At 43.6% G+C, this 23,239-nt stretch overlaps 1 protein-coding gene across 16 annotated transcripts in view; it reads left to right on the forward strand.

Annotated features, from left to right (window-relative positions):
* The window catches only part of SMARCA4 (SWI/SNF related BAF chromatin remodeling complex subunit ATPase 4), a 63,416-nt gene extending 40,246 nt beyond the window's left edge, over positions 1-23,170 (forward strand). For 2 of the 16 annotated variants that reach the window (XM_035140587.3, XM_060269026.2), the window contains exons 22-36: positions 2,723-2,830; positions 3,532-3,618; positions 4,876-4,922; positions 6,299-6,465; positions 8,262-8,425; positions 8,671-8,898; positions 9,114-9,212; positions 9,463-9,540; positions 11,040-11,267; positions 17,109-17,362; positions 18,490-18,598; positions 20,937-21,038; positions 21,490-21,622; positions 22,155-22,294; positions 22,674-23,170. In XM_035140587.3, the coding sequence (XP_034996478.1) occupies positions 2,723-2,830; positions 3,532-3,618; positions 4,876-4,922; positions 6,299-6,465; positions 8,262-8,425; positions 8,671-8,898; positions 9,114-9,212; positions 9,463-9,540; positions 11,040-11,267; positions 17,109-17,362; positions 18,490-18,598; positions 20,937-21,038; positions 21,490-21,622; positions 22,155-22,294; positions 22,674-22,706 (1,977 nt within the window). In that variant the 3' untranslated portion in view covers positions 22,707-23,170. Of the gene's footprint in view, positions 1-2,722; positions 2,831-3,531; positions 3,619-4,875; positions 4,923-6,298; positions 6,466-8,261; positions 8,426-8,670; positions 8,899-9,113; positions 9,213-9,462; positions 9,541-11,039; positions 11,268-16,734; positions 16,865-17,108; positions 17,363-18,489; positions 18,599-20,936; positions 21,039-21,489; positions 21,623-22,154; positions 22,295-22,673 lie in introns of all 16 variants that reach the window. The other 14 variants (XM_035140590.3, XM_060269028.2, XM_035140591.3 and 11 more) reach the window with 9 other exon arrangements.
* The last annotated feature ends 69 nt before the right edge of the window (positions 23,171-23,239 follow it).

A 23,239-nucleotide genomic window follows, 5' to 3' on the forward strand; every position in this document is an offset into this window, starting at 1 on the left:
GAATTTAGGGTTTATGATGCTTCATCCCCAACACAGAGCCTGGAATCAGTTGTAATATTTAACTTCGTGGGAATATTTCTGTCTTGTATTCCGTTTCTAGCTCTTGTGGTTGCAGAGAAAAATCTGAGCACTGCACAGTTTGTGGGAGGAAAGGAAGCCCTGCTTTTGGTGCAGCTGTCTTCATTCTGTAGGGCTTGAAAAGAAAGATGGCAAAAAATGAGTGTGGAACTAACAGTTCTGGCAGTATTTCGTCCGTCCCTCACTCTCAGTGCACACACCGACCCCAGTTCATTATTATTCCAATTTATTAAATTTGTATACCACCATCCAAAGATCACAGGGCAGTTCACAACATCAAAATACAAAATGAAAACAAACTGCATAATAAAACAAAACCAATAACCCCCTTCCCACAAGCACACTTTAAAGGCCATAGAATTTACTTGGTTGGCCTATTCTGTGATCTGCATCCTAGATCAGGGGTGTAGAACTCAGAGTTGACCTAACTGTCTTCATCTCAGCATCACAGTAGCTCAGGCATAGGCAACCTTGGCTCTCCAGATGTTTTAGAACTACAACTCCCATGGTCCCTAGCTAACAGGACCAGTGGTCAGGGATAATGGGAGTTGTAGTTCCAAAACATCTGGAGAGCCAAGATTGCCTATGCCTGCTGTAGCTTATCACCATTGTCAGTGTTGTCACAGATCCCTATATTGTGTGTAGGGTAGATGAGATCCTTTCATGCAGATGAGATCCTCACATCTGCATGCAATGCCAAATTTTGCCCTCCGGGAGAGCTCTTTTCTAACAGATCTGCTAGCTACATGAATATCAGCTTCCAGTGCAATCAGAGGAGTCATCAGTCAGGAAGTTGGGGGCCCTTTCATAACTTCTATAATTCTTGCTAAACAACTAAGAGAGATTCACCACCACCACGGTTTTTCCAGCTCAGAGGTCTTCATATTTCCATGTTGGTATTGTATAGGGCTTGGCTCTTTCTCACCTTTCTGCAACACAAGCCCTCCTTATAAAACAGACATGGCTGTGGAGAACTTAGATTTCGTTTGTTTGGTCTCATAGAATCTTTGGACATACTCAGTGGGTATGACCACAGAGATTACAAAACCACCACAGTTCCACTACCTGAAAACTGAGTTTGCAAACTGTGGTGGATACAGATGCATGCAAACAGTTGCATGCCTTAACACCACCTGTTAAGAAATTAATCTGACTATAAACACTATTCTGAAGGGGAAATGGTGGTACTCAAATATGCCCCAGCTCTGTTTGGTTGTCTGCTGTGTCCTAGGATTTGCCCAGCAGCTCTCTTCTGTGAAAGAGTGCTCCAGAAATACATTAATATTAATATATTTTTAAAATTCTCTTTTTATATATACTAGGGGTTGTACCCCTACTTACATTGCTCGCCAACTCCCTCCCTTTACACCCAGCCAAAACCCACCCTCCCTTTATACCTAACCCTCCTACATCAATCCTTTACTCTTTAACCCCTCAAAAATTCCCCTCCTCTCTTTATACCCCCAAACTCTCCTGGCTCATGAAGTCCCACTTCGCTTTACAATGTGCCTCCCAAAATCCTTCCTCTTGCAGCTCACCCCCCAAAACAACTTTCCCTCACAGCTTGCCAAAACCACCACTCCCCTCCCTCCTTTACATGTCACCAAACCCCCATTCCTTTCACCCTTGTCCCTCACTGCTGCTACTATGTGAAGCTGTGGGGGGAAGGAGAGAGAGAAAAAAATGCATTTTGAAATGCAAGCTTCCTTCTCTCTTTTTACATGGCAGGAGAGAAGAAAGCTTCTTATTTCCCTTCGTTTCCCAGTCTAATGCTGCTGACCAATTAGAGAGAAGAAAGTGCATTTTAAAATGGGGCAGGAATGAAGGGGAAAACCTTTCTCCACTTTGTTCCCCTCCCACCCCCACCAGTAGCAATGAGGAGCTCAGGATACAAGCCGGACCTGCTCCAAACCTTTCCACCCCACCCCCTGCCTCAAGTGTCCCCCATCCTAAATTTGTGCACCTGGTTATTCTTGTCTAAGTGCAGAACCTTTCATTTGTCCCTGTTAAAAAGCATTTTGTTGGGTTGACTGGCGCAGGCTCTCCAACGTTTCAGACAGAGCAACTTTTCCAGCCCTACCTAAAGGATTGATTGAACTTAGAACCTTCTCCCCAACCGCCCCCCAAATACTGCTACTCAAAGATTTCTACAAGTCTGAAGACTGTGAAAGCAATGAAATCTCCCAAACTCAGGAAGTGCAGGTTATTTGGATCCATGCTTTGTGAGTCTCAGTTAACATATCTGCTACAAGACAGCGACCTTAGCAGAACACTGCTAGTAGCAAGATATTTGGTTACAGTTCTCTCATACAAAAGGAAAAATGGTTTACTTCATGATTACTGAAAATCTGTTCTATTACCCGATTTATAGCGGAAACTTGTCGAAACAAACGTACTGTTCCATCTATTTTATCCAAGGAATTATTGCAAATTATATCTGTTTATATGTATTGAATTTTTAAGTCCTTTTTAAACTTTATTTACTCTTGCTTTATTTTATCCTGTCTTGCCCAGTGTATTTGTACATTGTGTTGCATAAGATTATATTGTGGGCCTTTGGCCGTAATAAAGATTTCATTCATTCATTCCATGCTTTGTGAATGCAGTTTCATGAATTAATATCTCCTCTCTCTGTTCACAACAGGTGGAATATGTGATTAAGTGTGATATGTCTGCATTACAAAGGGTACTTTATAGACACATGCAAGCCAAGGGAGTGCTGCTTACAGATGGATCAGAGAAGGACAAAAAGGTTTGGACTTCAGCCTTTTTCTCTAATGTGCAGTAAGGACGGGCATCTTATCGCCAGGTCTGGTCAATGAGTGTTTTTATTCTTTTCATGCAAGGGTTGTTGTTATGATAATGTTTTTTCAGAGGGGAAAGCAGCCATTTTACTAAAGAATTCGGGTTTGCGCTCTTGAGGGCCTTCAGATTCATGATGAAGAAACATCAGCTCTCTTTACACAAGCCATTGAACGAACAATAATAGTATCTGACCATAACATTGCTTGGAAACATAATTTTAAAATTTATTACTACTTCCAAAATTTGTAGCAATATCAGAGTGAGAAGCGGTCCTGCAGTGGTGCTCATTTTTTAAAACATGATGTTACAACATAGGTGCTTGAGTAATTTTTGTGAAGAGGTGCACCTTCATGAAATTATATACAGTAATTAGCTTATCTGGTTGCACACTGCTCAAGCAAAAAAGCCAAAACAAAACACACACTTTGTGAAATATGGCAAAAGAAGGTCTCTGCCATGGTTCCTGTACTGTCCAACATTTGTTCCATGGTTTAATCCCTAGATAGAAAATGATAGATTTATTAGGAAGCACAGTGATGAAATATGCCATAAATAGTTTAACACACACACACCCCCAAATAGTAGATTTTGCACACATTGGTATCAATAATTGTAGTTCACTTAGGAAGAAATGTCTTATTTTTCCAGGGCAAAGGTGGTACAAAAACGCTCATGAACACTATTATGCAGCTGAGGAAGATTTGCAACCATCCCTACATGTTTCAGCACATAGAGGTAAAGAAGTGTTTTTGATGTTGACATTTTCAGCCTGCTCAATGAAGGCAACTAGCAATGACGGGCCAAACGTATTGCTGGAATACTTGTTCTTTAGCAGGAATGAGGAACTGCAGCCCCCCATGGTGTTGAACTACAACTCCCATCAGACCCAGCCAAAGTGGCCAATGGTTTGGGATGTTAGTTGTAGTCAAACATCATCTAGAAGACCACAGGTTCCCCTTCCTGTCCTGCAAAGTAGTTTGGGCATGGGATGTCTCGTAAATGTGAGATTGACCCACCATTTCTATTCGGTTCTGTCCCGCTCCCCAACTTATTGTACCTTCTGGAACCTCCTCAATGCTGGGCCTTTGCTGTGCAGCTGCATGGAGAATCTGACATGCAGTTGCATGCAACTTGCTGCTGTGACTTCCTGTGAGAATATTAAATATAGTTTGGGTAAGAATGTAGCTCCTTCTCACTCATGCACCCACCACCCCGGTTTACCCCACAATTTGAGGATCCAAAAGTTAACTGTTTAGGCTCTTCTTAAGCTCTTATTCATGGTAGAGAGAGCTATCAAAAGCTGGCTGTGATGGCTACATTGCCTCCACAGTTGGTGGCAATAATGCTTCTGAATACCAGCTGCTGGAAACCACGGTGGGGGGGGGGCAGAGTGTTTCTGTGCTTGGATCCTGCTTGCGGGGTTCCCACAGGCATCTGGTTGGCCACTATGAGAACAGGATGCTGGAATGGATGGACCATTGGCCTGGTCCAGTAGGCTCTTAATGTGGTTGTATAGAGTGCAATACTTTGACAGCATCAGCCTTTACCAACCTGGTGCCCTTCACGTGCTTGGGGCTGTTAACTCCCATTGACTGCAGTCAGCAAAGCCCATCCTAGGCCTAGTTCAAAGGATATGGAGGGCACCCGGTTGGCAAAGCCTGGGCCTAATGATGGAATCTTGGAATCTATATGGAAAGCTTACAGATGTGAAATCCAGTAATGTTTGTCTCTCTTGTTCTTCTGTACATATTTTTGCCTCGTTGAAAAAGATTTCAAACCCAACTGAAGCACCAATTTATTTGTAGGGTGCTTAGATTTTAAAATTGTCATAATAATGATTATGATAGCTGACAAGTTAATTATTGTTTACCATTGTCTCTTTGCATGTTACTAAAGCATGTGGACCATTATCTCTTGGAGGAAACCATCTCTGCAACATTGTTTGGCCTGTTCTGTTCATGCTTAGACTGGCTTTCTTATGTTTTGTTGTAGGAATCCTTTTCTGAGCACTTAGGCTTCACTGGAGGCATTGTGCAAGGGTAAGTTGGCCACCACAAAGAATTTTAGGAAGTGCATGTTTTTCTCAAGTATGAACCTGACACATTTTCTTGGGTAATCTCTGAAACCAAATGCTGAAGAGGAGGAGGAGGAGGAGGAGACTTTCGTGCCCTGCTTGTGAGCTTCCAGAGACATTTGATAGGCTGCTTCTGAGTAATTGTAGAATCACTCACTGCTTTCTCTTCAGTAAAAGGATTTTGGTTAAGCTCTCAGAACCCCCAAACCCTCTATTGTTCATTGAGGGGTTCTGGTGAGTCCTTTATTTCTCCAGGAGAAAGACCAGGCCTCTTCTCATCATTGGGCACCAACACTTGCCAAGTGTTATGTTATCCTACCCGTATTTAGCTTACAGAAGCCCTCACAATTCTGTTCCTAGCGTTCACATCACTCCTTTTCACTGTTAAGTAAATTTCCCACTTGTCTTGTAGTTCCATCTTCCGTGTTGGTTTGTGGTTCTGGTATGTTCCAGCATCCTTCTGTCTTTAGCTTTCAAGGTTGGTTGCTCTCAATCATGTATAAAGTATGTATTACCCACCTGAGAGCACCTGGGGACCCCACAGCTAGAAGACTAGTTATGATTAACATTTTCCCATGAAAGACACTAATGTCAGCCTTTCGCTACAACCTGAAGCTGTATAGAAGTTTTAGTTATGTTCTAGTGCCCTCTTAGTGAAAGGGGTAGTGCCGTGTTGTTTTTTGTTGTGATTATTGGCACAGTTTTAATAGATTTGTATTTGTATATAGTTTTAATTCTATCAATGTTTAATTGTTTTTTTCATTATTGTCCCCTCCCCCCATGTTTTTAGCGTTTCTTATTTTTATCTAAATAAAAAATAAAAAAAAATTCCTTCCAGCAGCACCTTAAAGACCAACTAAGTTTGTCATAGGTATGAGCTTTCGTGTGCATGCACACTTCTTCAGATACACTGAAACAGAAGAAGACCAAACTTAGTTGGTCTCTAAGGTGCTACTGGAAGGAATTTTTTTTGTTTGTTTGTTTCAACTACGTCAGACCAACACGGCTACCTACCTGTAATTATTTTTAGCTGTAAGCCTCTTTGAGTCCCTTAGGGGAAAAGACAGAGTGTAAATAAATAAATAAATGATTGATTGAGCCACACTGTCAGTTCACACAGTTAAAAAGGAGATCCAGTAGGGCCAGGATTTGTGTAAAATTGCTGTGCTTCCTGAAGAATTCCCAGTATCCACTGAACATACAAGACTTCCACCACAAACACACAAGCATTGCTTGGCAGATAAATTGATGTGAAAGCAGGTTCCTGAAGGCAGAATGTTAAAAGCCGCTATACCAGAAGAAAACAGTTTCTTTGTTTCTCCTCCTCGTGTTCTGAACCAGGCTTGATCTGTACCGTGCTTCAGGGAAGTTTGAGCTCCTAGATCGGATCCTTCCCAAGTTACGAGCTACCAACCACAAGGTGCTGCTTTTTTGTCAGATGACCTCCCTCATGACCATAATGGAAGATTATTTTGCTTACCGTGGCTTCAAATACCTCAGGCTAGATGGTGAGTTTTGCATTAGGGCCTGTAATGTTGTAGGTAGGAAGACCTGATTTTGGCACGCGATTAATAAAGTACCTTTCTTCATGTAGTCTCTGTATGTCTTTAGTCAGGCTGTGTGTGTGGAGCATTGTAAGAAAGTGAAACACACTAACTTCAGTGCATAGGAAAGTTCTCTTGGCACGTGCAATTTTGGGGTGTGATCCTGTATGGCCCATGGTGTAGCGTGTGGAGCCATCGCGTAGGAATTTGAGCCCTTCCCTCCCCCACTGGGCCCACTTCATGTTAAGCCTACAGTGTTCTAGCTGCACCATTTCCAATTCTTCCTCTCTGCTACAAACATTCACAAGTTGATTTCTCTTTCAAATTTCAGAATGGCAACCAGACATTGTCAAGTGGGCTGATTCCTTTACTTAAGTTACAGTGACCTGCCATGGTTCTCCCTCCCCTCCACCCTACAGGCCGTACTCTTTCCCAATGACACCCCCTTGCAGGTGGTTCTCTTGAAATGATGGCTCCTTTTTTTATTAATGATCCCAAAATACCATTCGTTTAAACATTTGGGCAGATATGTTCCTCTATCACAAGAGGATTTGAGCACATTCCTTCTGAATTTCTTCGTCTTTGGTTATGCCAGCCTCTTATTATTTCAGTTTTCATCTTTCCTCTTTTTTTCCTGTCAACTGGTTCCTTAATTAGTGGCAGTGACCCTGTTCACACATTTTTTTCCATTTTAAGGATGGTTTGTGAGGTAAGATCAAGAGCAGGTCTTGAACTCATTCCCCCTCAACACGTGATGCTTCACTTTGCCTTTATGGTGTGGGAATGAGGCCTTTATGGTGTGGGAAAGAGGCCTTTATGGTGTGTTCCCAAGTGAATGCCATAAAGTTTGAAGCATTTACAATCTGACAGGGGACAGTCCAATAGCATCATGTGCTGCACATGTGACACACACACCCCAACACTGGTCAAAAATGGGGGTCTGCTTGTATTGCGCTAGTAACAGAGAAGGCTAAGCATAGCCAGAGTTGGTGGCCTACACTGGACAAAACAGAAGCCTGTTTATGTCATCAGCATACGCCCTGCATGGTTGATACTTCAGCAACCACAAAGGCCTGGCAGATCGCGTACCCTACCTCCCATGTCACCAGCAATGCTGACCTAGGAACTTGCTACATGGTCCACCTGCACTGTGTGATTGTAGGTCAGTAAACATTGCTAGTTGAGTCTGGGGGTCCCAACCATGTAGAAACAGCTGCCACAACTCTTTTATAAATTGGCCTTAACATAGCCTGCCTCAGCGGTTTCCTTGGTGAATGATAGTGGACAAAAGCAGGATGGTGCCTTTTTACTGCAGGTACTGGTGTGCAGCTGAGTGTTCATTTCTATCTTATTCCCCTCTTATCCCCAGTTTGGAGTACAGAAGTAGGAAGAGGCAGGATTGGGAGAAAGCACCAGTACCAACTTCCCTGTCCTCTCTTTTTCCCTTCCCCCTCTCCACCCCACCCCAAGACAGTATCTGCTTATCCAAACCACCTGATTGTTCTCTGATTGTAAGTTGTCTTTTGTAATACCATTAGGGACTTAAATAGTTAAATTGATATGCAAGCTCTCCAGACATTTTGGAATGTGGGTGTATATCTCAACTTGGTTGGTTCCCAGTATAAAAAATCATTTCCCTCTGTGGACCAGTGCTTTGCTTACCCAGATTTCTGGGGTTCTTAAAGATGACAGGCTTTCTACTCAAACCAAAAAATTGTAGCTGTGGGGGGAAAACTACTCTTGTCTCTCTACTTTTAAAGGAACCACTAAAGCGGAAGACCGTGGCATGCTGCTGAAAACGTTCAATGAGCCGGGCTCTGAATATTTTATTTTTTTGCTGAGTACCCGAGCTGGAGGCCTGGGGCTAAACCTACAGTCTGCTGACACTGTGATCATTTTTGACAGTGATTGGAATCCCCACCAGGTAATAATGAAATGCATTTGTGGGCTTCAGAAATGAAGTTTTTTTGAAACTGAATACTAGTATGGGAGTGGGGTGGGGTGAGGTTGGTAATGATAAATTGTTCTCACGTAGGTGCAGCTTAATCCAGTGGAGTATTGTGGGTTGAATCTCTCTAAAGTGCTGTGCATAAAAACGCATGAAGGTGACAGCTGAATTTTAACTACTCTCTGAAGAGTGAGAGCTTCCTTCTTCCCTCCCGTTCTTAGGACCTGCAGGCCCAGGACCGAGCGCATCGCATCGGGCAGCAGAACGAAGTCCGTGTGCTGCGCCTCTGCACCGTGAACAGCGTGGAAGAGAAGATTCTCGCTGCAGCCAAGTACAAGCTGAATGTAGATCAAAAGGTTATCCAGGCTGGCATGTTTGACCAGAAATCTTCCAGCCATGAAAGGAGAGCTTTTCTCCAGGCTATCTTGGAGCATGAGGAGCAGGATGAGGTAAGGGAGCGGTGGGGTGGTTCTCTTGCTTTCTCCTCCTCCAGCGTGTGAGTGGTGAATGCATTGCCTAGCTTTGTGCTTTGTATGACGCTGACGCAAGGGACTGTGGGCTGGAAGGAAATGGCATGAAGAATTGTCATGCTAGAAAGTGAATTTGAGAGTGAAAGGGGCTGGCTTGACAGCCCTGGAGACTGAAGTCCTCTATCTATCCACAGACCAGATACAGCACGGGCAGCGGCAGTGGCAGCGCAAGCTTTCCCCACACTGCCTCATCCCTGTGCCTCAACTCCGACTTGGAGGAACCACCTTTAAAGGTGAGAGGGGTCATTCAGTCGCCGCGCCTGTCCAGTCCTTCGCCTCACTGTGTTTTAAGACTGTCAGCAAAGTTGCCAGCTCGGGTGGCGAACTTCCCTGTCCGCTGAGACCACCCAGCTCGTTTTTACATGAGTAGCCAAATCAAATGTGAAATTGTCAAAACACATTCAATGTACAGCTCTTGAGCAGTGAGTTGCCGGGTGGTGCGTCTCCATATGAGTTGAACGGGGCTCTTTTGAAATCTTTCAGGAGGAAGACGAAGTTCCTGATGATGAGACAGTTAACCAGATGATTGCCCGGCATGAGGAGGAGTTTGACCTTTTTATGGTGAGAGTGACTGCCTTGCTTCTTGCATTTCAAACAGGTCAGCCTTATCTTCCTGAATTTAGTCTAGTATTAAGGTATACTGGAGGGGTGTTAAGTAGTGTTAAGTAAAAGCAGGAGTCTGGGTCTAGAAATCAGGGTCCTTCCAATAAAGAGAAGTTTTTTGGAGTGGGGGGGGGAGAGAAAACACAAGGTTTCTGCAAATTCTGCCCTTGCAAACCCTTTGAGTTCATTCAATTAACCGATTACACTTCCTTTTAAAAATCCCAGTGGCAGTGAAAGCAGTACAAGCATCATGGGTTCTTTTACAAAAAAAACATAAACTTGAGGAAGAACTTGTGTTCTGGTTGACTGGGGTGGCTATTTGTCTGAGTCTCACATTATGGCAGCAGTAGTGGAAAGGATGAATAGATAGCAGGGAGTGCCATCCTATTCTTTGTGAATAAGCTGTTACCCAGTTCTAACGCTCAGGACAGGTGACATACTGCAGCTGTTGAGTTGGATCCTGTGTCCTTGGGATGCTGCTGTCCTTCTGTTTCCTCCAATAACCATGAGCCCCTCACTTTAGGGCCCTGAGAAAAAGGCAGAAGGGGATGAGGAGGAGAATTCTCCTACCCTTCAGCCTGTGAACACCTATGTTTACGCTAGCTACAGGTTGCTAGAAGAGGGGAGAAGGTGACAGGTGAAGTTCTGGATTTTCAACAGGAAGGAGGGAAGTGGCAGCTGAAGCTGGCTTCTTTCAAAGAAAATGATTGCATTGTTTGCTTCTGCTCTGATAAGGTTTCTAGGGACAAGAGTTCTAACAGGTAGAACTCAATTCATGCTTTTCCATAGAAACATACACATTTCAGATATAAACCCCTCTTGGAGCATACTTGAAATGGCTTCCTCACCTTTCAGCAGGCTATCGCACATCCATGCTGACCTCCAAAGCCTGTTAAATTGAAAATAAGCCCAATTATAAAATTTATGAGATTTATGCCAAGCATATTGCAGCCCAACCTTCATCCACTAGGCAAAGGGTGGCTAACCTGTGGCCCTCCAGGTATGGTCATGCTCCAGCTCCCCATCAGCCCAATAAGCTTGGGAGTCCTACAACATTTGGACATTGTCTCATGGACAGGGCATTCCTGGGTTTTATTTTAATGAGAGAGGCAATATATAAATATTTTAAATAAACTAACGTTAGGCTCTGTCTCCTTTTGATGGCTAGTCTCACCCTTCTCTGGGGACATGATGCCTGCTGGTGTTTCCCCACTATCTCTCAGAATACTATGATTGTGGCATGAATTAATGTATTTTTAATCCTTTGTTTTCTGTATAACCCCTAGTCTGCCCAGTATGTTGCTAACACAGGCTTAGTTTCCTGTTGATGACCTTCTTCTGTTTGATGACTCTCTGAGAGCAGCTGCCCTGGGTCCAAGTAGAATATGGCCTTAGAATATATAACTAGTACTGCCAACATACTCTGGAGCCTTCACCTCGGGCTATTTTCTTTACAGCGCATGGACTTGGATCGCAGGCGAGAAGAAGCCCGCAATCCAAAGAGAAAGCCACGTCTAATGGAAGAGGATGAATTGCCCTCTTGGATCATTAAAGATGATGCTGAAGTAGAAAGGCTAACCTGCGAGGAAGAGGAAGAAAAGATGTTTGGGCGAGGTTCTCGTCACCGTAAGGAAGTGGACTATAGTGACTCGCTGACTGAGAAGCAGTGGCTCAAGGTATACATGGTACAGCATCGTTCTCCAATGATTTTCTAAATTTTTATTTCTACTTGTGTCTGTGTTGTCTGTCTGTGTGTTGGAAAGTTGAGAAAAATACCCAGTCTCAGAAGTTTTGATGGTCAGCTAAGATTGTGCTAGCAAACACCGAGTTTGGCAACAATACTTTTTCGACATGATTATCATAAATACTATGATGTTATTAAATTGATAACCTAAATGTTGGCATTTATAAAGTCTAGGAGCTTTCTTGAAATACACATCAACTTCACCATGCAAAACTTCTGTTGGGTATTAGGAACTCAGCTGTGTGGAAACCATGTTGCCAAATTTAAATTCAATTGATCTCCTTGACAAACATTTCAGATGCAGAAGGCCTGCTTGCTATGCAGCTGAGTGTATGCTCTTCTTGCCTGCCTGGCCCAGCATATATTTCATCCTACTTGTTGCTAGGCAGTGATCCAGAGACTGGGGGGCTCTCCTTTGGCCTGCAAGAGGCAGACTTTGGGACAGCACGGGGAGGGAATAAGAAGCTGGTCCTGAGCTGCAGTAGCCATCCCGAAGCACCGTTCCTCCTCAGAGCTTGGGCAAGAGAAAGAAAGTGCAGGTTTGGTTAACTTTGCTCTGCTGCCAATCAAGCTAAGCTGGGTTTTTTCTTTGTGGAACACCCCAGGTGCTGAGTTAGGCTCTTATGAGTTGAAGGATTCAAGCCCAAGAATTAATCAGCAAAGGAGGAAGAGTTGTTCTGCTTTGCTCAGCCTTCCCAAAGGGTGAGAAATTCCATGTGCAAGTTTGGAGCCAGAGAATCTTGCTATGAAATTCAGTTATGAGTTCCTCCTTCCAACCTGCTCTCTTAAGGGCATGATGGCAAAGTCAGGTTCTCCAGCTGAATAGCGAGTCCTCCGCCCACAGGTTATGCTGTCCTGTTTGTCCAAGGCAGGGACATGTGACTAACATGGTGAACTGCAGTTTCAAGGCATTTCTTACAGCTTCGTAGAGTGAACCAAAACAAGGTGTCTTGTCCAGACTAAACACTAGACCAGGATCTGTCTACTGCACTCAGAGTCTCGGTTGTTCGTGTTGCCTAAAATACTTGAAGCTTTGACATTTCTTACCATAGACTTCTGCTTGCTACCTGAGGGGAACACCCAGCCCTATGGACCAAGTGCACAGAAAATGAGCCTGGCCTTAAGAAGATCCACAGAGCACATGACTGAAGTCATTAAGGTGGTCTCTGCCACCACTTATCCTGTTAGAGGCATTCTAGCCTGCCTTAAGGCCCTGAAGGAGGAGTTGTCAGAAGCTGCAACTTCTCTTGCAAATATTCTTGTACCTCATACATGCTATTGTTCCATGTATTTTTTAGTGGCTCAAGATGCTGTCGCATCTTCTATCTGGTCTCCGCAGACCTTGACATGTGTCTGCATCTTTGTGCTGTTTCACCTGTCCCTTTGGAGAGGATGCTATAAAAAGCCTTGCCATTGGGAAGTTTGGTGCTGGTCAGCAGGTGCTTTTGAGCTACATAGACCAGTGTATGTAACACAGAACTAAACAGCTCCTTCTGGTAACTGCCAGTAGTGTGAAAGTGAGGCTGCCCATTATGCAAGTTGGTTGCACGTTCTCATGGGCACCCGTCTGTCTTCCCTGGAACAAATTCTTTGGGAGAGGGACTGAAACGTTGAGGTGGCATGCATGCCGTGCATGTGTCAGAGTCAGTCCATTTCAAGATCACCAGTGGACCACAACCTGAGAAAGGCATCTGCTGGAGACACTGGGGAGAAGCTGATGTTCCACAGTGTCTCTAGATGCAGCATATTAATTCCCAAGGGCAGGAGGCCGAAACTCAAATTGAGAAAATGCCATTCCAGCTCCTCTGATGGTAATGGCAGTGCCATTAGAGGAGATCTGCTTAAAAGACTGTGCCTCACTGCAGGGTATTTTCACAGACCACATCACAGCAAACTAGATTTCAGAGAAGTTTATTTTGCGGAAGAGTCATTGGCATGATGACTATTGGTTTTTCCAGCAGTTTCAGAGGAAACGCAGGCATCATGCATCAGGATTCATGCAGGCAACACTTCTCCTTCAACCCAGAGATTGTTCAGGTGCTTTCTAGCTTGAGACCAGCATGGGCCTTTTGTCACCAAGTAAAGTATCCCTTACTGGGTTTGAAGTGCATTTGAAACTTTGCTGAGAACATGATCAGCACCTTGATGCTTTGGATTTGGGCTTTACTTTGTTGGACTTTACTCTGTTCCAAGTCATCGTACACCTTGGTGGGGCAAGCATAAGGCCACCCTGTTTCATCCCCACCCCATTCCGGGGCCGAAAATGGCACATGTGTCTGTGGTCGTGCATGCCTTGAACACGTGCAAAATGGGAGTTGCCTGTATTTCATATTGGGAGCTCCAGCATTTAAACCTTCGCAGGTGGAAAAAGCTGTGCATGGCCCTTTTACAATATACACAGCAAACAGAGTTTGAAGGGCTGTGTGCTGTAAAATATCTGCTGTCGAAGCTAAAAGTTGAAACGTGTCCTGCAGTTTTCTGTGAATCAACTAGACGTCTAATAGTCAAACTTGGGTTCTTCAGTCTGCAAAACCTTTGCTTCAGCAATTCTTACAGGGTCAAGCTGCTTTTTACAACCAAACATGGAGCACTTTGCTGTGGATATTGCTGCTTTTAAAGAAAAAGATATCACTTTAAACTTGTCTATATGATAGATCAGTATTTGGTGCGCATTGAAGCAAAAATCTTGCCTGTAACTGGTTTGTGTTCTGCTTGTTGCGCATTTTGATAAGATCTATCCGTATGAAGAGACACATTTCTAAGCCTGTCTTTCTACCAAGGTGTATCCAAACCTTGTTTATAAATGTAGTAATTAAAAAAACTGTGCATGAACCTCAGGGTTCTGGTGCTCTCGCCTACCTCCAGTGAGCAGACCACTGCCCAGCAACAAATAAAACAGAAAATGTTGTCTTAGCTTAAATTTTCTGCCTGATTGTTTATTGGGCAGCAATCCATAACCTGCATGTTTCAGTGGTAGTCTGTTGGTTGTATAGTGTGCTTGTTGTTTGAGTTGTAGTGTGTGAGGTCTTAGGCTAGGAGTGGATGGTTGTACAGAGGAAGAGGTGGGTGCTCTCCAAGTCCTTCCCAGAGACTTTTTACTTCAGCATCTGCTCCTTATTGGCTGGTCAGAGAGTGTGCCCTGTCTCTGGACTGCTACCTATCAAACAAGTAGAAACAAAAAAAAGGTAAGACCACTTTTTCTGTGTTACACCATGTTTGAAGGTGTAAAGGAGGAAAATATCGTTTTATTTTATTTTTGCTTCTGGCCTAAGTACTTTAAAAGTTAAATGCTTCATCAAAAGATAATGAAGATCGTATGTTGCCAATAAGTCAGTCGCTAAATATCAGAGTGACCTGCCAAGCAAGGTTATTTATATGTTCTGCTCCTTTATTGCAGATCACCTTAGTTTTCTTTCCCTGACAGATTCATTGAATTCATTTTTATATTTTAAAAATTGCAGAAGCCTCTTTTTACAAAGCAGATATTATTCCTAGCTGGGCAGTCTTTGTGGGCATGCTTTTCTCCTGCTTCCTTACCCACTAACTGGATTCTCCAGGGCAGCATCTTCCTGCCTTCTGATAGGAAAGGCAGCATGTTTGGGATCTCTCTGTAGCCCCTCTTTTCAAGCCTGGCTTGAGCTATGCCCACTAGCAAGTAGCTGAGGCTTAACCGCCAGGAATCACACTGGTCCCTATAGGTAGCCCAGCCTTCAGCTGTAATGCTTTGCAGCCTCAAAGGTTACTTTCATAGTGAAGTTGAAGGTCACATCTTTTTACCGCGCATAATGAGGGAAACAGGAGACTGATCTCATCTTGGCAGTTCCCTGGCACTTGAAGGAATTGTGCCAGTATCTGGAGACAACGTGCTTAGGTGGAGCATTTCTTGTAATTGCCTTTTTTGAACATCCCACCCTATCCAAAAGAGCAAGCAGAAGCAAGAATACCTTCTTGCGGAATGAAGGTAACCCCACAGCCGGACAGTGGATCATTGACCAGAGGATCTGGAAAGGGATTAACAATGCTTTATTTCCTAGGAAAGATTTAAAAACCTGCTATAGCTTAGGGCAGTGCGTGGCAAACCCATTAGCTATACCAGTGAGAGGGAAATTGCTCATACACGCCTTCAAGCATAAGGCAAGCTGGTTGTTTTTTTTTATGTTTTACATGGGACAATGGACTCCATTTCAGTTCTGGATCAAGAATAAGGAATGCCTTTAGCTCCCAGATACTTTTCCATTGGACTCCACATTTAATGTTTCATACTTGTGCCCTTTAAAAGTGAATGGTGCCTTCCACTAGAGCCCAATCAGAATCTTTGGCAGGAATCTAGCAAGGTCTTCAGCCCATTACTATGTGTTTTGTTGTTCTCTCTTGAAGAGGCATAGCAGTGTCTCACAGCTAATGTTCTGGACTTCTCTTCCTGGTAGGTACTAATTGATCACAAAGCAGAGGCCCCAACAAAAACATAGAAACTACGTGTATTCATAGTTCCTTGAGTGATTTTGCCCCACCCTCCTTCCTCTGGAGGTGTCTTGCTCTGAGACAGACAGTAAGACCTACAGACTTTGGAAAAGGATGAATAGAAAGCAGCATTTCTGGGGCCCCTTTTCTTTTGACACCAGTTCTGAGAGAGATGTGTGCACCTGAGCCTTCCATGGTGTTTCATGTGTTGGCCAGTGCTGAGGTACAGCACCTGGTGTGTGACTAAAGAAGACCATTACAAGAAGGCGAGGAATCTCCATAGTTGGGGGAAAGTGAGGTTGAGCGGGGAATTTGAAAGTGGCAGATACAGTGGGTGGTGCCCCCCAGAGGCCCAAGTTTCTATAGAAGGAAGAGTCAGGGCAATTTCTTAGGCTCCAGTCTTTTTCTTTACAGTCATTGAAGAGCCGTCTGCCTCCATCACACTTGTTCTCTCTCTGTTCACCAAATTGACCACAGTCAATAAGACACATGCAGACTCCAGGTCTCTGTTCCTCAGCAACTGACAATAGCGCCTACAGCACATATTCCACAACTTACTATTCACCATAATTGAAAAGGTGGGTATTTAGTGTGTGGAGAGGCTAGGAACCAAAATGGGTTGCGGCCAGGGTGTCGGTGCCATTTAAACGAATTGCAACTAGAACCTTGTTGGCAGGCCATTCTCCTCTTAAAAGTCCTGTTCCAGTTTGCAGGTGTTTATGGATAGTGCCTGAGTTGCAACCTTGAGGTTGATTTGCTTTGGACGAGAGCCTCCAGCCATGTATGACTAAAGAAAAAGGAAAGATGGGCCATTTTTTTACTTCTGAGTTTTCCTACTTCTGTTATACATGGCCTGCAGTTTGCCGGCCTCTATTCCTCTCCTGTGCAATCTGAAGCGTCAATGTGTATTGTTAACTGGTGGTTAGTAGCCGCGGGTCTCTTTGCAGCTTTGGAAGAATTTGCAACTGAGCTGGCAGGAAGGGGCATCCCCGCACCCTCCTCTGCATTGTCACGACAGATTCCTCTGCAGAGTCCCAGCCTGCCGGCCCTGTTTAACATGAGAAGAAAAGCTCATAGGTAAGAGAACCATCTTTCCTTTCCCACCGCTACAGAGTTGCAGCCTTCCATTATCCTTTACTGGTTAAACCCGGGAAATAAGTGTCTTTTGGGAAGCGGCCCATGCAGACATCCCATTCCTCACTGTGCTAGATTGCTTGGATGTTTGTGTGAATGTCTGTCTGTGTTTGATCATTTCACGGTGTGGTGTCTTCATGCCTGCTGTTCATTTTACCCGGCTGACTGAGCTGTTCCCTGTCCGCAGGCCATAGAGGAGGGAACGCTGGAGGAGATAGAAGAGGAGGTGCGCCAGAAGAAATCTTCCCGCAAGCGCAAGAGGGATGTGGATGTCAGCTCATCCACGCCAACCACCAGCACTCGCAGCCGGGATAAAGACGATGACAGCAAGAAGCAGAAGAAGCGTGGGAGGCCCCCGGCTGAGAAGCTTTCGCCAAATCCACCCAACCTCACCAAGAAAATGAAGAAGATAGTTGACGCTGTGATTAAATATAAGGACAGGTAACAGAAGAGGAGTTAAAAGGACACTGTGAATTAGGCACATGTGATTTACATAATTTGCATTTTATTTTCACCATCGTGGAGAATCCAGACTGCAGTTGGTGGGTAGATATGTCCTTCTTCTGGATGATGGCAGTGGGTTGATTCAAATATTGAAAGACACAAATGTGGGTTAATTTCTAGCCATGCATATGCATCAGAATTAAAATCAGGAACTAACAAATCATCTCAATATTACCTCTTTATCAGTTGCCATCATTTCTCTCCATTTCCGATGTTTGTGGTTGAGTGCCGCTGTTTTTGTATCCAAAATGGCACCATCCACAAACGAAAGGGAAGATACCAGCATGCTCAGAACTGCAGAAGTACAGAGAACCTTTCGGGAGTTAAAAAGGCCAAGCAGACAAAAAACGAAAAAAACCCACCAGTGATGATTGTGTGTGCTGAAGTGGGCAGAGAATGCTGATTGCTTGGGGACAGGGAATGCAATGGAATATCCTGGAAGAAGGCCTGGCTGGTTGTCTGGAACAATGATCATGAGCATTACAAACGGCAACATTTTGTCATTTGTTCCACTTGTCTACCTTGATCCTCTTAAATACACTTGAGTTGGCTAGATCAATTACTGAGTGATTTGAAGGCTGCTGGTGATCCAGGGGGCCAGGCAATGAGCTATCCTTGCATCAGATTATTTTTGCTTAAGTGGAGAGGGAAATATTAAGCCTCCAACCTTGGCTCATATTCATCATGCAACAGGATGCTCATTTCCTTCTTGTCACTTGAGATCCATCCTGACAACTTTTATTCAGGACCTCAAGCCTGAACCACCCACACTGATTTTTCCGTATTTGGAAAGGCTAAACAGAGTTGGTACTTATCCACTGGTTGCTGGTGTTCACATTCCTAAGTCAACAAAGTGATTAACTTGTGAGGGTGTGACATATTGTGCAAGCCATTGATGGGTTGCTTTATTAAATACGGAACACTTCACTATTGGTAAGAAAAGTCGTCTTTGTATTTTGCTATTGGTACTTCATGGCTATTGAAGACCCATGGAGACTATGAGCAGGACTATTCAGAGGGAAGCAGACCTCTTTTTAATCATTTTCCTTTATCTTGTCTTGTAGCAGCAGTGGACGCCAGCTTAGTGAAGTCTTCATCCAACTTCCTTCTCGCAAGGAGCTTCCAGAGTACTATGAACTCATCCGCAAACCAGTGGACTTCAAGAAAATAAAGGTAATTATTCTTGCCTCATTGTAGCAGCACAACAGTCACCTTTATGTTCTCATATTTCCAAAATTCTAATACTACCAACAATGTAAGGTAGTTGGAAAATGTTCCTGCTGGCCATCATGATTAGGGCATGAGATCCATCATTTTATGTCAGCAGTACAATTTATTGCTCACACAAGATGATAGTGGACTCCAGGAAAGAAGCTCACCTTCCCATCAGATGAAATAAACTATCTGACTTTTAGAACACATCTGAAGGCAGCCCTGTTTAGGGAAGTTTTGAATGTTTGATCGTGTTTTTAGTATTCTGTTGGGAGCAGCCCAGGGTGGCTGGGGAAACCCATCCAGATGGGGAGGGTATAAGTAAGTAAGTAAGTAAGTAAGTAAGTAAGTAAGTAAGTAAGTAAGTAAGTAAGTAAGTAAATAAGATTATGGCAAACAGCACCTGATCCCATCACTGCAGGGCTATTCTAGGGATTTTTCATGGCCTGTTAAAGCTGAGTTTCCATGCTGTAGTTGCCAACTATGGAAAAGCAATGCCATCTCTAATTGATCACAGGAATAGCTCATTTTTTCTCCCTGGGTTTTGAAAGTCCAGTTTACAAAGTGTTGAAGTGCTGTACAGTGGCCGCTCGGTTGCGAACATGATCCGTGCAGGAGGCATATTCGCAACCCGCAGCGTTCGCAACCCGCAGTGCCGCATCTGCGCACGGGGGGGGGGTCATGATTCAGCACTTCTGCGCATGCGCAAAGCGTGATTTAGTCTTCTGCGTATGCGCCAAAACCCAGAAGTAACCCGTTCAAGTACTTCGGGGTTCGGCGCACAACCCGAAGCATCTGTAACCCGAGGTATGACTGTAGTTAATACCATTCACCACAACAAAGGCAAATGAACAGGAATAGGCCAGTGCAATACAGTTGTGCCAGATATGTAGCAACATCCACAGTGGGGAGACCCAGGGTTTTTCTGCATTATTTGTAGGAACACTTTCTGGTAGGCTTGTAAGAACAGTGCATACAGCTCTTGCAGTTCCAGCAGAAGTGCAGTGATAAATTTTTGCTCTACATCTTGTGTTGATCTGTTCGGTTGGATGCTGCGTGGACCTTATTTTAACATATTAGTTTATTTCATTGTATTTTATTTCATTGCAACTTCAATAATGTTACCTGAAGTGTGATCCAGCTATGCTGGTGTATTAAATTTATCTCCTGTTTAGCAACATATATAGTTTTATGACTGTAATTTTATTATTGATTTTATGCTGTACACCACCACAATATTTTCTTAATGCTGCCAGTATGGAAAGTTTTGAAAATAAATAATAATAATAAGTGGGGTATAAATATATCACTAAATTCACTTATAGTTTTAGATATCCTGTATTTATAGATGAGGCCAGTGCTGGTTTGCCAGTAAATGCACCTATTTTGGCTCAGAAGCATATTATTTGATAGTTGCTAATGTGTAAGTGGCTGGTTGGTTTTGCTGGGACTTGTGTTGTGTACATGAGCATTTTAAGGGGCTTTCCACTTAGCTTTCTGGAATAGATGATATCTGTTTCAAATTGGGTTCAGCGTAAATGATGGAAGGAATACTTTGGAATGTCTCTCACTCTATCATGAACACAACTATCATGAACTCTTGTTAGGTTACCTTATCAGACATATAAACAATAAAGGACTGCCTCCAGATAACTAAGCATGAAAAGCATTTGTGAATTTAAGCTGTTAACTGTGCCACCCAATTGTGTACATCTACTGTTGTCTCCCTCCTTTAAGCTGTTATTGTGCCACAAATAACCAGCATGGGAAAATATGGGTTGAGCAGGCTAGTAGGAATGTTTGTGGGCTAGTAACCTTTACAGACTTCACTGAAGGACTGGCTCTTTCTAGGGTGGAATATAAAAAATGCTGTGAAAATGCTTTTTTAAAAGAACGTTTAAAAAAATACATTGAATTTTTGCATAGCTCACTGTCGCCATCTAGTGTCACGTTTGTATATTGCACTTTACAACATATTTAAAACGTTTTATTTGCAGCTGAATCCTAGGAAGAGCAATTGAGCCCTAAGCTGAGTAGGATGTGTTTAGTTTCTTTCTGCTTTGCCACCCCTTTTTATCTTAATTGGCTGTACATGGTTTAATGCGGCGGGCAGTTGTTTTTACTCTCATAACGTTCATTCTTTTCCCTTGTTTAACTGCTGCGAGGCGGAGCTGTATGTTCACGCGGACAGATAGAAAGCACAGTATCTAAGGAGACAAAGTAGAACCTATTTAAATACTGATGACTACTGAGCAAACATGACCTGGAACCTGTCCCTTTTGTTCCCTTTCCTTTTCAGGAGCGCATCCGGAACCACAAGTACCGCAGCTTGAACGATCTGGAGAAGGATGTCATGCTCCTGTGTCAGAACGCACAGACTTTCAACCTTGAAGGCTCTCTGGTAAGGCAGTTGCGGCTGTCATATGAATGTCCCTGTCCATGCAAAGGAAGGTTCACTGCATTTCTCTCCCTTGAGTCCTCGTCTTGGAACTGGAATTGTCAAAACCCGATTGCCGGCTGCTTACCCTTAGAACAAGTAGCTGCTGTTGTGTCATCCCAGTTATCACAGGGGTTATGATTCTTTTACGGAACCATGGTGTGTTGGCTGTGTATGAAGCAAGTTCTGAGGTTGCATAGAATTGTTATTTGCTGCATCATGAGGTTTTCTGAGACTTCAGTGGTGTGTATAATATGGAGTGCCTTGAACACTCAGAAGCACTTTCAGCATGAGCCCTGAAAAGATTTCTCTTCGAGCAAAAGCATTGTGACAGTGTAGCATGATAGTAAACATGTGAACTAGTTTTGTGGAGCTAGGATTTTACCCTAAAATGTGATTTGCATGTTCCTTGCAGATTTATGAAGACTCGATTGTGTTGCAGTCTGTCTTCACCAGTGTGAGGCAGAAAATTGAGAAAGAGGAAGACAGTGAAGGCGAAGAGAGCGAAGAAGAGGAAGAAGGAGAAGAGGAAGGATCTGAATCTGAATGTGTGTACTTGCTTGCTTAGGTTTCTTTTGTAAAAAGTATGTTTATGCATTTTAGTAAGAGGACTGTTGGAAGTTTGTTATGCTGACTAAAAGAAAATACCTGAAAGGAGGAACCAGAAAGTCAGCAAAACTGGTATTGGATTGAGTCACGGTCTCATGGTCTATGTACACTCAGAGCATCATATAGGGGAAACCTTTGTGCTGCTACTGTTTTCTCTATCCTTGGAAACTTCTTGATTTTCCTTGAGGGGAAAAAACCATATGGGTTTTTAGTGTGCAGATGCAGAGCCTTACAGTCATTGCTCAGAACCAGGTGGAGGTGAAACTATTGCTGCTTGATTAAAAAGGCAATGAAGTACAGGTGGCATAAAGGGAATCAGGCTATATAATGATGAAGCCTCGTCATGGATGCTATTACATTTCCATTCCTGTGTTCTTTGCTCACGATGAGATGGGGAGTGAGAGAGAGCGTGAAGGCTGATCCTATCCTGTTGTGGCCTTGCCAATCTTACATTTTTCTCTTTCCCCTCAGCTCGTTCTGTCAAAGTGAAGATTAAACTGGGCAGAAAGGAGAAAGCACAAGACCGGATGAAAGGACGCAGGCGCACCAGCCGTGGGTCACGGGCCAAACCTGTAGTTAGTGATGATGATAGCGAGGAAGAGCAAGAAGAGGTAACTGCAGGATGTCATTCCCCTCACACTGTTGCCAGTGGTTCTCAAAGGAGTCTTCAAGGACAAATTTGTGCAATTCCAGTGAAGGGAAAGGGGCAAAGAAAGGAAGTAAAGACAAGTCCCTTTACAGTTGAGGCAAGCACAGAAGTGGGTCCCACTGCTCATGATCCATCCTCTTGGGTTTGGAGTAGTGGACAAAATGCTGAGTCAGAGCCAGGGGCCGCTACTTGTCCATGAAATTTCCTGGGTGACTTTAGGCCAGTATCTATCTAATCCAGTCTAATCTATCTCTGGCTGCTGTGAAGATAAAGGGGGAGGGCACCCTGCATAAAAAATTCCTTAAAAAGAGTGACAAATATTATTTTTCTTTCTTCTTCAGGATCGCTCAGGAAGTGGCACCGAAGATGATTAAGAGACATTCCATGGTGCAGACCTCAAAGCATCCGTCTTTCCAAAGCAGAGATGCTGTATTCCCTTAGCTGCAACGGGTAGCAAGAAACGTAGTGTCGGATGTGGGCAAACTGTATAAAACTCTTCCATATTTATACTGCAGTGAAGATGTAGGACTTGTTTGTGTCTTGCCTTGTCCTTACATCAGTAGCATTTGTAACAGCATTAACTGTTTTAAAAAGAATTATGAATTGGGGAACACTTGATATATATATATTTTTCTTTTTATGGCAGTACTATTTTCAGTTGCAGTATTGAATCACTGTAGTTTTAACCTGTGGGTGCATGTGCGTAGCAGTCCACTTCCTAGTACTGTATTTTATGAAAACAGGTTGAACGGCCAGCTGCCCACCAGGTGAGGAGAGGGTGGCAGTGGCAACTGTGTGTCACTGGATTTCAAAACAGTAATAAATTAAGCAAAAGGTACACCCCTTTGTGTGTGTGATGCTTTCATCTTGCTTTGTCAGCTAAATAAATTCCTCTAACTGCGGCTGT

Source organism: Zootoca vivipara, chromosome 15 (assembly GCF_965207765.1).
Source record: "Zootoca vivipara chromosome 15, rZooViv2.hap1.1, whole genome shotgun sequence".
Lineage (NCBI taxonomy): Eukaryota > Metazoa > Chordata > Lepidosauria > Squamata > Lacertidae > Zootoca > Zootoca vivipara.